The sequence below is a fragment of the Meles meles genome, chromosome 17 (genome assembly GCF_922984935.1).
Source record: "Meles meles chromosome 17, mMelMel3.1 paternal haplotype, whole genome shotgun sequence".
Taxonomy (NCBI): Eukaryota; Metazoa; Chordata; class Mammalia; order Carnivora; family Mustelidae; genus Meles; species Meles meles.
The window spans coordinates 29,361,156-29,373,175 of record NC_060082.1 but is presented as its reverse complement, the minus strand read 5'-3'; the positions used below and the strand labels follow the sequence as shown (position 1 = coordinate 29,373,175).

Genomic DNA, 12,020 nt, shown 5'->3' with positions numbered 1-12,020 from the left:
AATGGCGTCTTCAAAATGGAACCCGTTGGCCACAGGCCAACCACACAGGAGGTGGGACTATTGGAGAACTCTTTCAAGAAATCCACCCCACCCCCCTCCAAGTAATGGCTCTCATCAAGGCCCTCATCTCAGCCCAGAGCCAAGCCCCCTCTCTCCCCGGGGTGGCACTCCCCAGCAGCCATGATGGAAGGATGCGATTGTGAGAAAATCAGGGGGAGACAGTGGTTGATGATGGCTGGGAGAGCCTGGAAGACATTTTGTTCACCTGACGCCATAACTCACTGGCTTCGGAGGGGAGCGGATGGATTTATGAGTATCCTGTCAGCCTGGGTCAAGAGGAGCTAAAGAGCAGCCAACTGAGGGTGCTCCCCCACCGACACAGTGATCAAAAGCATTCCAGATTGGTTGAGGGTGGGAGATAGAAGGCCGCTGGGTCCTGCTAGAAAATCTCAGAGTTGAGGTTGGAGCCAAGAGCCCCAGAGAATATCCAGGGAAAATTGATATTCCATAGTCAAGAGGGAGCAGGCTGCGAAATCACTAAAGAAATTCTAGATGACAGGCATTTGATTTCCTGAGGTTCAAGGAGGCTGTGTCTCACCCTCTGAGTGGCCATTGGGTCTGGGGACCCAGCCAAAGGCCAGGCCACCGGCATAAAGTTGCAGGCTCAGCCCCGTGGGCTCCGTTACCTGGGAAGGTACAACGGAGCAGCAGCCCACCCTCTTCCGGGCTCAAGGAAATTGGTTTTGCCAGGGCAGGGACTGGCAGGACACTGATTGGTACCATTAGGTGGGGTTAGTTAGATAAGCTCTCAGGACGCAGCAGCTCTACCCAGCTCCCAGGCGAGAGACCAGCCAATGCATGGACAGTGTGTGTGTGTGTGGGGGGGGTGAGACCAGCCTGCACCTCTCATAAGGAATTCTGTCTTCTGTTCTCAGCAGATCAGTTGCCACCCTCAGTAACCAAAGAGGAAGCCAAACTATGGCAGGTGAGAGAAGCGCTACCTCCCCCCGCCCCCACCCCAGTCCCTCACTGGCGCTCCTCACGCGATAGAGACAGAGAAGGGCTTGGAGATCTTTGGGAACTCATCTGTCTGTTTTAACTCGTTTTCCTGAATAAAGGATGCCCAGCCACCCCATGTCAGCCCCTTCCTCATTCTCCCTTCTCCAGCTTTACCCCAGTGACGCTTCCAGGGTCTTTGTCAGGTGCCCCTGCCCACTTCCCAGGGACTCCATGCACGCTGCTGGAGGACCACTACCTGAATCCACTAGAAAATTCCAAAGCCCTGCTCATAGGCAGGAGCAGTGGGAGACAATCCCACTTAATGGTGGGATAGGGAGGAGGGGCTCATGTTCCTTGGGTTCTTGCGTCAGTGCTCCATTGTATTAAAGGGTCACCCATGAGGAAGAGTAGGGAAGGTTCATCTCCCTTTCTCCCACCTTCTAGAGAAGCCCCCCAGGAAGTCCGCCCTTCATGGGGTGAGCATCCGGCAGCTGGTGGAGGAGATCCCCGAAGGCTGCAGCACACCAGACTTCCAGCAGAAGCCCGTCGCCCTGGCGCTGCAGGAAGGTGAGACCCGGGAGGGGAGCTGCTGAGAGCCTGAAGGAGGGGGCTCAGTCCCGTCCTTCCCAGCCTGCCTCCCGGCCCCCACATCCAGTGCCAGGCCACACCATATCTCCCTCTACTTGGGGGGTGCCTGCCTGGGCCCCCAGAATGGGTGAGGGACCTGAGGGGCAGAATGGGCAAAGGGAGTGAAGATACACTATGGTATGCTGAAATGAGAGATATTTGGGAACAAGGTTGGGGCTGCTCACTGGGAAGCGGGAAGTGGTGTTTCCGAGCTCCCCTCCCTGAGCCTGGGCTCTGAGCAGCTGCTGCAGACATTATTAAAATGAGATTAATGAGAGGAGTGCCTGGGAAAGTGATGGGAGCAAAGACTTTGGATGGAAGGGGTGAGAACTGGTGGTCTTTTCCCAGCACAGGTTCCTACAATACCCTGCAATTTACATCATTTTGATATAAGAAAAAGAAGAGCACTTTATTTTTCTAAATCTGACTCTAAGTCCTCACTCAAAACACAAAAATGTCATGAGCAAGTGTCTTTCATCACAGGGGAGGGGCCCTTGGTCTTCACTCTGCACTGCTCTCTCAGGAGATGTTCCTGGCAGGAACCCAAGGGATTTCTTGGGGGTGGGAAGCTCCCAGCCTCCCATGCCAAACACAGAGTTTGGGTTCTTTCCTGAGGCTGGAACCCTGTGTCTCAGGGTCATCCCACCTTGAGAGAGGATGTGGAACTACCAAAAGACCCGTCCCCTTCCCAGTCTTGGGAGAGTCCTTCAGACTCTTCCCTTACCCTTGCAAAGAAACACACCCGTCCACCCCAAGCCCTGCTTGCCTCCCCTTCCACCATGGACTGTCCAGCCACACCTTTTCCTCAAGGAGCCCACACTCTGGGATGCAGGAGCCAGGTGGAGGTCTGTCTTCTGGGCGTCTGGAAACTGCTGCTTTCTGCCTGGCATCATACGAGTCCTTGAGTCAGGGCGCCAAGGCCAGACATGCTTCTTGGAATGGGCAGTTGAAACCCCTAGAGCCAGGAACACAACAAATTAAGGTCTCAAGAGAGTACACTCTCAGCCCTCCCCCAGGTGGCCAATCTTTTGACCACCTTTTCCTGCTACAGGGAAAAATGCCATCTTCCGGGCGCTGGTCTGTGGGGATCCCCAGCCTGAGGTCCATTGGCAGAGCACCAAAGGTCACCTCAGTAGCTCCAGCAAGTACCACATCTCCTCCAGCGGCAAGGAGCATGTGCTACAGGTAAGATGGGCCTTCCCCCCCACCCGCAACCCTGGGCCCTGGGCTCCTCGGTGCCCTCCAGACCCCAGAGGACTACGAGATGCTCCCCGTTGGGGTTGAGCCCACTCAGCTCCATCCTGTGGCCCAGACAGCCAGAGTCGGGTGGGGACCCGCCAGACCTACAGGTACTCTGCTGATACCCTGGCAGAGGCTGGAATCTGACAACCTGGGTTCCAATCCCAGGCCCACCATCGTGGCCTTGGCAAGTTCCTTACTTCTCCGTACTTCCGTTTCCTCCCCTGTGACGTGGGGGTAATAACAGTACTTACTTCGCGGTGTTGTCATGGGTATGAAAAGTTTATGTAAAGTATCTCACCGGTGTCTGGCCTCCAGGTGGTTCTCTATCCCCTCCGGCCAATATTAGTAATAATTAGAGCTACGAGTCACAGAACACCCACTCTGTGCTGGGCTTTGGGCTGAACATTTGACAGAGACTGTATCATTTTCTCCTGACCATTCGCTACTTTTGGAGGCATTATTATCCTCACCTTATAAGAAAGTAAGGATCAGAGAGGTTAGGTAATTTACCCCAGGTCCCACAGCCCATACTACACGACAGAGACGATACGCAGTCCCAGACCCATTTGACCCCAAAAAGCCATCTCTTTCTGCAACACCAGGTTGCCTCTGCTGGCCAAAAGGCCCTCCCTCAAAGGTACATCTGCTCCCTGTCACTCTCCTGCTTTTTGTTTTGGGGTCTGATTCCTTGATGAAGACTGCGGGCTCTATAAGGAAAGGACTGTGTCTTATCCATCCTGAGAGACCTCTACCCATGTCTCACAAGGGGAGGAAGGGGGTGGCACTAGCCCTGGTCCCCTGGCCTGGGCCTCTCTGCAGGTCAACAAGCTGACGGGTGAGGACTCGGACCTGTACCGCTGCACTGCAGTGAACGTCTACGGCGAGGCCACGTGCTCCACGAGGCTCCTGGTCATCGAAGGTGGGCTTGTCCCCTTCCCTCATCGGCGCTTGGGGTGCTAGCCCCGGCTTTCTCCTCAGAGAGCCCTCCGAGGCCTCAGAGGCGGGGCAGCTGGTGGGGTGAAAGGAGAGAGGGACAGCTAGGCTGCTGTCCCATCTGGTGCCAGGGCCCTTGGCTTCACCCACTCACACGCCGACTCTGCGTGTGGTCTAAAAGGTGCTCGCTCAGCAGACGCCCACTGCGGGAGCTCTGAGGGATATTCTCTTAGCCCTGCGGCGTGAGAGTGGGACCTCGAGCTCGGTTTCTGGGCCTGACCCTTTTGCTAACTCCTTCAGCGGGCTTCGTTTCCTTCTCTGGGCCCCATTTCTCCACTCTACGTGGGATATCTTATCCAGGCCTACATCAGAGGGGCAAACAGGTCACATGAAGGCCAAATCCTTGCTCAGACATGGGCGGGGGTGGGGGAGGTTGTTGGTTTGTCTTGACTTGCAGGGTTTCCAAATTTTAAATCAATTGTTGACGTACAATAACGGGAAGCACATCTAGTCTTTCGATGGCTTATGCTTTTGCCTACAAGTAACAGAAAACCCTACTACGAATAGCCCAAGAAGTAAAGACACTTGATTATGTCACATGATAAGAAGTCCTAAGGTTAGAATCCAGGGCTCAAACCACAGCTCAGTGCTGTCACGGGCCAGCCAGACGCTTCCTGTCTCGCTGAGCTGTCACCCAAAGACGTTGGCTTATAGCCTCATGGTCATAAGACTGCTGCTGCCGATCCAAACCGAATCCATGTTCAAGGTGGGAAGAAGGGGAAAGAGGTGGCCCCAGGTACAGCTGGCCCTTTTATCAAGAAAGCAAAGGTTTTCTCAGAAACACCTTGGACACTTCCGTTTGTATCTCATTGACCAGACCCATGTCACATGGCCACTCCTGGTGCCAAGGGCAGCCTCCTTCCTACCAGTGGGAGTAGGTGATGAGGACAAGGACTGGGAACGGGTGCAGGATCAGCCAAACAGCAGTGTTGGCCTTCCTGGGCAACGTCTGGCCCGTACTCTGAAATGGCAGCTCTTGGGGGGCACGGGAGAGCCACTGCCCTTGCTTCTGCCGTGCCGCGCCCCCCCCCCCCGCCCCTGCAAACATGTTAGCGGGCTCCCCCAACCAGATCAGCTCCACCTCAGTCACACTAAGTCTCTGGGTATCAAAGCTTATGACGGACAGACCCTCTGACCTGCGCATCCCTCTTGCTGAGCTGTTGCCTTGCCTTTGTGGACAGTGGGGAGGACGGGGCCATGGCACTCAGCTGGTTCTCAGGAAGACCCTCAGGGTGTCTCACTTCCCTCCCTATCTGTCCACATTAATTCCCTCCTCTCCTCCTGATGATCCAGTTGGCTTTCGGAAGAACCGGAAGAGGCACAAGGAGCCCCAGGAGGGTAGGTGAAAGGGTTGCCAGAAGTCTTCTTGGGTTTTGGGGAATGGGCTACTCCACTCCTGGTGCTCCCGACTTGGCCAAGCCCCTACCAACACGTTACAGATCATCACTGGTCCACAGGAGAGCACCGTCCAAAAGTTCCGGTTGTCAGTCGGGACCACAGGTCCTCCGACTGCACCCCCTGACACCCCCCCAAACCCCCACTGCCACAGAATAGCCCTGCATTAGCCCCTTGGAATCTCTCCCTGGGCTTGGGGCCTCACTGCTGGTCCTTTTCTAGACCTCAGGAAGGAGCTGATGGACTACCGAAATCTTCTGAAAAAGAGGTGGGTGAGGGCCTGTCCAGGGGCAGGGCTGGAGGCTCCCCAGCTATGTCCATGAGCCCCCAGGGCTCAGCTCTCCCTTCGTCTGGCTAGAAAGCTAGACTGCCGGTAGCCAGCGGGAGGAGGAAAGAGCACTGACCCTATAGTTCTGTTGCCTTTAAGCCCTGTGTCCTTGAATGAATCCTCATTCCTCTCTGGATCTTGACTCGCTCATTTTTAAAATGGGATGCTCCTCTAGAACCATGATTTTTTAAAAAAGTGCTAAGGTAACAGAATAATGTGGCCCCCCATCTTTCCGAGCAGTCCCCAATACAAGGTGTTAGGAATGGAGTTTCTCCCCCTGAAAGTTTGGACTGTGGGGGGTAGGAGGGAGGTTGCCGTTGCCCATCCTGGGTCCCCCGTGTCCCGACAGAGCTCAGGCCGGGGCCCAGCCCCCTACCCCCACCCCCTCCATCCCATCCCTTTCTTCTAGTGCAGAGACGGCAGCTCCCCACAGCCTCTCAGGGTGGCAGGCCCAGGGGACCAGCTCCTGGGGCTCCGCTGGGGCTCTCCTGGCCTCTGACCTGCCTGCCCTGCTCCCCAGGGCCCCGCCTCCCGCCAAGAAAAAGGTGGACCTGGAGCAGGTGTGGCAGCTTCTGATGACGGCCGACCGCAAGGACTACGAGCGCATCTGCCTGAAGTACGGCATCGTGGACTACCGCGGCATGCTGCGCAAGCTCAAGGAGATGCGGAAGGAGCACGAGGACAAGATGGCGCAGGTAGTCCCGCCCGGCCGCCGCCTCGCGGGCGCCCCCGCCCGGAGCTGGGCCCCACGCGCGGCAGGCCCGCAGCCCGCCCCCAGGGCCGCGTGTGGCTGCGACCCAGGCCTCCGGTCAGCGTTCTGGCTTCAAAATCTGGCTCAGATACTAAAATCCGGGGCATTGGGAAAGTTAGGGCCTCCATGTCTTGATTTCCTTATCTGCCAAATGGGTGTTATAGTTGTACCTGCCCCTTAGGATCAGGGAGAGGATGAACTAGACAATGTAATTAAAGCACTTAATTGGGCTTTAATTACTTAACAGTGCCTGACACCTGGCAAGGGCTTCCTTTCCGCTGTCATCCTCCCCTGATCCCCTGACTTTGGATGCCTATCTGATTTCTAAAGGCTTCTTCCAGTGGAAGGGATTTCAGCATTGTCTGCTTATCCCAGTGTCTTATAGACTGTATAGGAAGTTCTTTCCTGGGTCTAAACTATAGCATGTCTAATTCATCTTCTGGAAATGCAAAACAACTAGTTTTCACCATCCTGAAAATAGTATTTTATCACCTTGAAGGTGGTTCATCAAATATCCTGGGACTTAGTTTTCTGTCCTCCAAGCTTTCTCATTGACCCTAACACAGGGCTTTGCCCATAGTAGGTGCTCAACTAATTTTTATTGCCTGGAATAGCAGATGAACAGAAATGCCCTACCATGTTCTCAGAAAACCTGGATGCCTGGGGTCCTTTTTCACTTTGCTTCCTGACCTGATGTCTCTCATCTTGGAAAATTTCTTCCTACCTGTAAAATGGGCAAATGCATGCTTGAGTGGGACATGGGGGGACTGGGGTCCGAGTGTGTGGAATGCACCAAAGAGAGAGCTCAGAGAGATCCCCTGGTATGTTTGTCTTTCCTAGTACGTTAACACCATCTCCAACTTAAGACACATCAGGGTCAGCAAGGAGGGGGTTGCAACATTTGATCTGGAGCTGGATCTCAAGGATCCTGGGAGCAAGGTTTACCTGTATAAGGTGAGGCTGGAGGATTCATTGAGGGGGGAGGGATCTGACAGGGAGGCTGCTGGTCCTGGGAGGGGGGGGAGTTATGGATCCCTCGGATTCCTTTCTGGGAGCAACTCAGGTGCACAGACCACAGACGGTGAGTCTTGCCTCCCCTGGAGTTCCTGATTGGAGGGAAGTCAAACTGTGGTATAGACATTTCACAGACTCCTCTTACTCTCACTGAGCAAATCGGTTCTCTAGCCAGGGCACCAGGGGTAAAAGGAGGATTCTAAGGAAGTGCACCCCACCCCCCTGCATCTGTTTCTTGGCTCTAGAGGGTCCTGCTCCCTGTCACCGTCTTCCCTTGTATCCACACAGCTAATTCCCTCACCCGTACCCAGATGTCCCCTGACCACCCTGTCTGACACTGCTGTGTCCCCCCCTGCCCCATCCTGCACCCCTGAATCCGTATCCTCCTCTCTCTTTTGTCCCTACTTCTATCTCTTTCTAAAATAGATTACATGATCTGCTTATGATATGTGTTATTTGTGTCCCTCCTAGAATTTTAGCTTCCTGGGGGGCAAGAATCTTTGTTTTATTCACTGTTGTGCCCCCAAGTACTTAACCCAGGGCCTGGCACACAGTAGGCAACCGAAGATGAGCTGTTATTAATATCTGGCAAGTGACAAATATATCTAGGCTTTAGCTAAAGGGGGCATGTGCATGGATTACTGGTTGTGTGGAGCTCTGAAAATACCCGATGGCTCCCTTGTTCCCCTCTGAAAATGAATGTGTCTCAAGTGTCTCTCTTGACACTTGCCAATTATTCACTTCATGGTCAGAGTCAGGGACCACCCTCCTCTCCTTGTTCTCAAAGCCTCTAAGCCCTGCTCTCCACCCCTGCCCCTGGCCCCCTTCCCATCTCCTCTGTGGTTGCAGCAATATTGTCTGGTGCCGGGGGCCAGTGGGAGAAAACTGCCCAAATGGCGTCGGGGCAGGAGGTGCTGGGGACCCACGGAGGCCCTGAGCCTCCCTCTTCCTTTCTCTGCCTCAGGATGGTGAGATGGTCCCCTACAGCCTTGACAACCAGACCAAGCACTGTCTGCGGCGGCTGGGGAAGCGCTATCAGTTCCAGATCCGGGACCTGCAGGCTGAGGATGCCGGCATTTACCAGGTCAAGGTGGAGGATGCCGAAATCTTCTCCACGGAACTGGATGCCAGCGGTGGGTGATCTTCTCCCTGCAGAAGCTGGAGTGGAGGAGATCTGTTAGGAGGGGGCCCATGTTGGTGCCATGGCTGGGGATTGGAGGGGTGGAGAGTGGAAGATAAATGTGATATGCTCCCCCCGTCCCCCTCTCACCTTGCAAAGACTGTGAGGGAGCGGAATGCACACCCACGTGGTTACACTGAAATGATCTCTGCTTTCCAGAAGTCTGGGTCCGAGGTCAGTGTTCTCTTGGTGGTGAGCTGGGCCCTCCTGGGTTCCAGCCGCAGACATAGTGTCTGTGCCGTGGCCCTGCTTACAGACCTTCTGCAGCAGAGATTCAATCTCCAGATTCGATCCAGATGAATTTCACAGTCTCTAGCCACAGCCCCACTCTTCTGCTGCAGACTCCCCCTCCCACACTGCCAGTAAGAAGCCCCACCCAGGTGCAGCACCCTCGTGCCCTGTACAGACGTCTTCCTTCCCTGCCTTCCGTGCCCCCTCCCCACCTGGGAACTGTCCCGTCCTCTCTCATCACACTCTGTCCCATCCCCTTGAGTAGCTGTGTATGCATCACGACTCCCCCCCACCCCGGCCTCCCTTGGAGTATTTTACAGTTCTGGAGGCCTCCTGGGAGGAGGAGAGGCCTGGAGAAGAAAACTGTGGGCAGACAGAACATAAAGAACATGGTTCTAAATCAAGGTTAAGGAAGAAAGAGGGCATGAGACCTCCAGCAGGTCTGGTATGCCTGGACAGGGCTTTGAAAAGCTGAGAAATGGCGTGGCATAGGGGAAGGGAGTAGGGACTTTGGCTTCAGCTGGACCTGGGTGTGAATTGTGCCCGGGCTGCCTCTTAGTTGGGTAAGACTGGGTTTCCTTACTTGTAAAAAGGAAATAATAATACCTATCTGGGAGGTGGTCCTAGGATTCGTAAGAGAACATGACTGTCAGCATATCAGTTTTCTTCATGTACTCATCTTACCCCCAGATATAATCTCTGGATTTGGGATCACGGAATTCCAGAGCTAAAAATGGTCTGACAGTTCATAACCTCATTATAAGCCCTCATTTTATGGGCTTTTTATGGGAACTGTCACCTGGGGTAAGGAGGTGACCTACCCCAGGTGACACAGGAGGTCTGGGGCTGAGCAGGTCCTGAGCTCCTGGCCGTGCTGTGTCAGGTCACACTGGGTTATGCCGCCAAGCTAATGTCCCCATTCCTGCTTCCCCAACAGCCATCCCCTCCAGAGTGGTGGTCCCGCTGGTTGAGGCTCACTGTGAAGAGCAGGGCAATGCTGTCTTCGAGTGTGTTCTCTCCAGCCCCTGCCCCCATGCCGCCTGGAATTTCCGGCACCGGCCCCTCCAACCCAGCGGCAAATATGAAGTGTTTGTGTCCCCTGATGGGCTGACCCACCGGCTGGTGGTCAAGGGGGCCCATTTTTCAGACATGGGCCCTTACTCGCTGGGCACCGGATTCCACAGCTCTACTGCCTGGCTGGTCGTTGGAGGTGAGTGGTTCATGCCTCTGTCTTTCTCTCTCTACCAAGACAAGAGTCTGGGGCTGAGAAGGGCATGGAAAAGGCTGGGGCCAGGGGCTTCCTTTGGTCGGTCATTTGCTTTTGATGATTCCTTCAGTCTCTAAGAATGAGGACGGCTCCTGAGATCTATTCCTGACCCACTGCAAGGCCAGGCCTTCTTGGCCAGCCCGGTCCTCCTCTACTGTCTGGGCTCCATGGGCCTCTAGGAATGCTTCTGGAGACACAGATCCAAGGTGGCCTAAGGGTCCTGGCTAGGGCTTGGCTCTGATCCGGTATGGATGAGAACCTGGGTCAGGCCAAAGGACACCCTTAAATCCCCTGCAGATATGGGTTCAAGGTGATCCCAGGAAACTGTTAAAGTAGGTGTTTGTAAGGCAGATGGTGAGTAAATAGCTCTTTTAAAAATCACACAACTGTTCATGGCAGTTTGAGAAGCAGGTGAGTTTTGGGTTATGTATTTTCCCAGAAGTCCTTATGGACCATATAGCAGGGCACGGTGGTCTGTGGGCACAGGGCTGGGGGAGGTGGCGATAGGACTCATCTATCAGGAAGCTGGCATACCCTGGCTTCCTTCTGAGATGGTCAGCTTTTTCTCTACTGGCGAAACTGAGAGTCAGGCAAAGCAGTTGAGGTCAGACAGGTGCCTTGGACTGATTTAACAGTTCTTTTCTTTTGTCTCTCAATGGGGGCATTGACCTCTTCTCAAAACAGGGAAAGAGAAAAGCCTTCTGACTGCAAGTGCTGACCGTCAGCAGCGAGCCCAAGGAGCCCAGACCTCAGAAGCAGATTCCAGGAGCATCAGGGGCAAGGGAGGGAAACCCAGAAAGCAGGGCCTACTGGAGGGCTCCTTTAATGGGGCCAGGCCTGCTTCTGGGCTCCAGCTCACAGCTGACCTAGAGACAGGTGGCCTTGGTGGGCATGGCTACTCCCTGGTAGGGAGTGATGGGGCAGCTGGCTCAGCCTGGGGCCCTGGGCAGGCAGGAAAGGGCTTTCTGGAAGGAGAGGGAGACACGGTCACTGCCCTTGGGGAAAATCAACTCCACAGAGAGGGTGGCTGGGACAGAAGCCTTCCAGGGAACATCTATGCACAGAGAGAGGGCCTAGAATCAGGTTTGGGTCTCATGGAAGTTCAACAGCAAGATCATGGCACAGGCAGTGATGGGGACAGATGCCATAGGATAGTAGGAGGCTGGGAGGCTGAGTCCAAGTACCCTCAGGTGGGAGGACTGGGCAGCGGCGGGGAAGGAGGGGAGTACAGAGAGGACCACGGGAGTCCCCTGGACAGGCATAACCAGGAACAAGTCTTCAGTGCTCATTTGGGACCTGGAAGAGGAAAGACAGCCCTGAAGGGATCCCAGTCTGGTCCTATGGGCTCTTGGTCGGAAGAGGGAGTGATGGAAGAGATTTTGCAGGGGGAAAACCTGGGTGAGGTGGAGGGAGGGGGTGATTTGAGCAGGGGAAGACAGAGAGGAGCCACAAGGGCAGTGTGGAGCAGGGGGACCGGCCTAGGGGAAGCTGGAGACAGCAGCGGGGTGGGCGGTCCTGGGGTCCAAGAGTATCTTAGAGAACGAGCTTCTAGCTCCGAGACAGGCATAGGCCCTGAGTCCTGGGGCTCTCAGAGAGGCCGAGATGCTGATGATGGGGAAGAAGAGGGCTTCTGGGGGCCAGGGGAGTCTCGAGGGCAGATACCTAAAGGAAAGAACTCCCAGGAACCATCAGTATCTGGTAGTAGAAGTTTCCTCCTGGGACGAGGAGGGCCTGAGGCCAAAGCTGAAGGGTCACTACAGACAGCTGGTCAAGGCCCAGGGAAGTCTGTGGGTGGGGGAAAGGGCTACAAAACCAGCCTCACAGGCCCAGGAGGTCCCAGGGGCTGGGAGAAGGGCCTACAGGGGCCCAGGGGAAGGGAGGGCCAGAAGACAGTAGGGGACTTGGGTGAGTCAGGGGATGGCTCTGGAAGCTTCCAGTATTCCCAAGGCCAGCCAGCAGGTCAGTGGGGGGCAGAGGATGCTGGCAGAATAGA

General features: G+C 55.1%; 1 protein-coding gene across 1 annotated transcript in view; it reads left to right on the top strand.

Annotated features, from left to right (window-relative positions):
• The first annotated feature begins 978 nt into the window (after window positions 1–978).
• IGFN1 (immunoglobulin like and fibronectin type III domain containing 1) overlaps window positions 979–12,020 on the top strand; it is a 30,948-nt gene continuing 19,906 nt past the window's right edge. Inside the window, exons 1-11 of the mRNA XM_045982290.1 lie at window positions 979–985; window positions 1,444–1,566; window positions 2,678–2,811; window positions 3,688–3,787; window positions 5,155–5,199; window positions 5,479–5,524; window positions 6,105–6,279; window positions 7,176–7,289; window positions 8,314–8,482; window positions 9,698–9,970; window positions 10,712–10,747. Of these exons, the coding sequence (XP_045838246.1) occupies window positions 979–985; window positions 1,444–1,566; window positions 2,678–2,811; window positions 3,688–3,787; window positions 5,155–5,199; window positions 5,479–5,524; window positions 6,105–6,279; window positions 7,176–7,289; window positions 8,314–8,482; window positions 9,698–9,970; window positions 10,712–10,747 (1,222 nt within the window). The remainder of the gene's footprint in view (window positions 986–1,443; window positions 1,567–2,677; window positions 2,812–3,687; window positions 3,788–5,154; window positions 5,200–5,478; window positions 5,525–6,104; window positions 6,280–7,175; window positions 7,290–8,313; window positions 8,483–9,697; window positions 9,971–10,711; window positions 10,748–12,020) is intronic.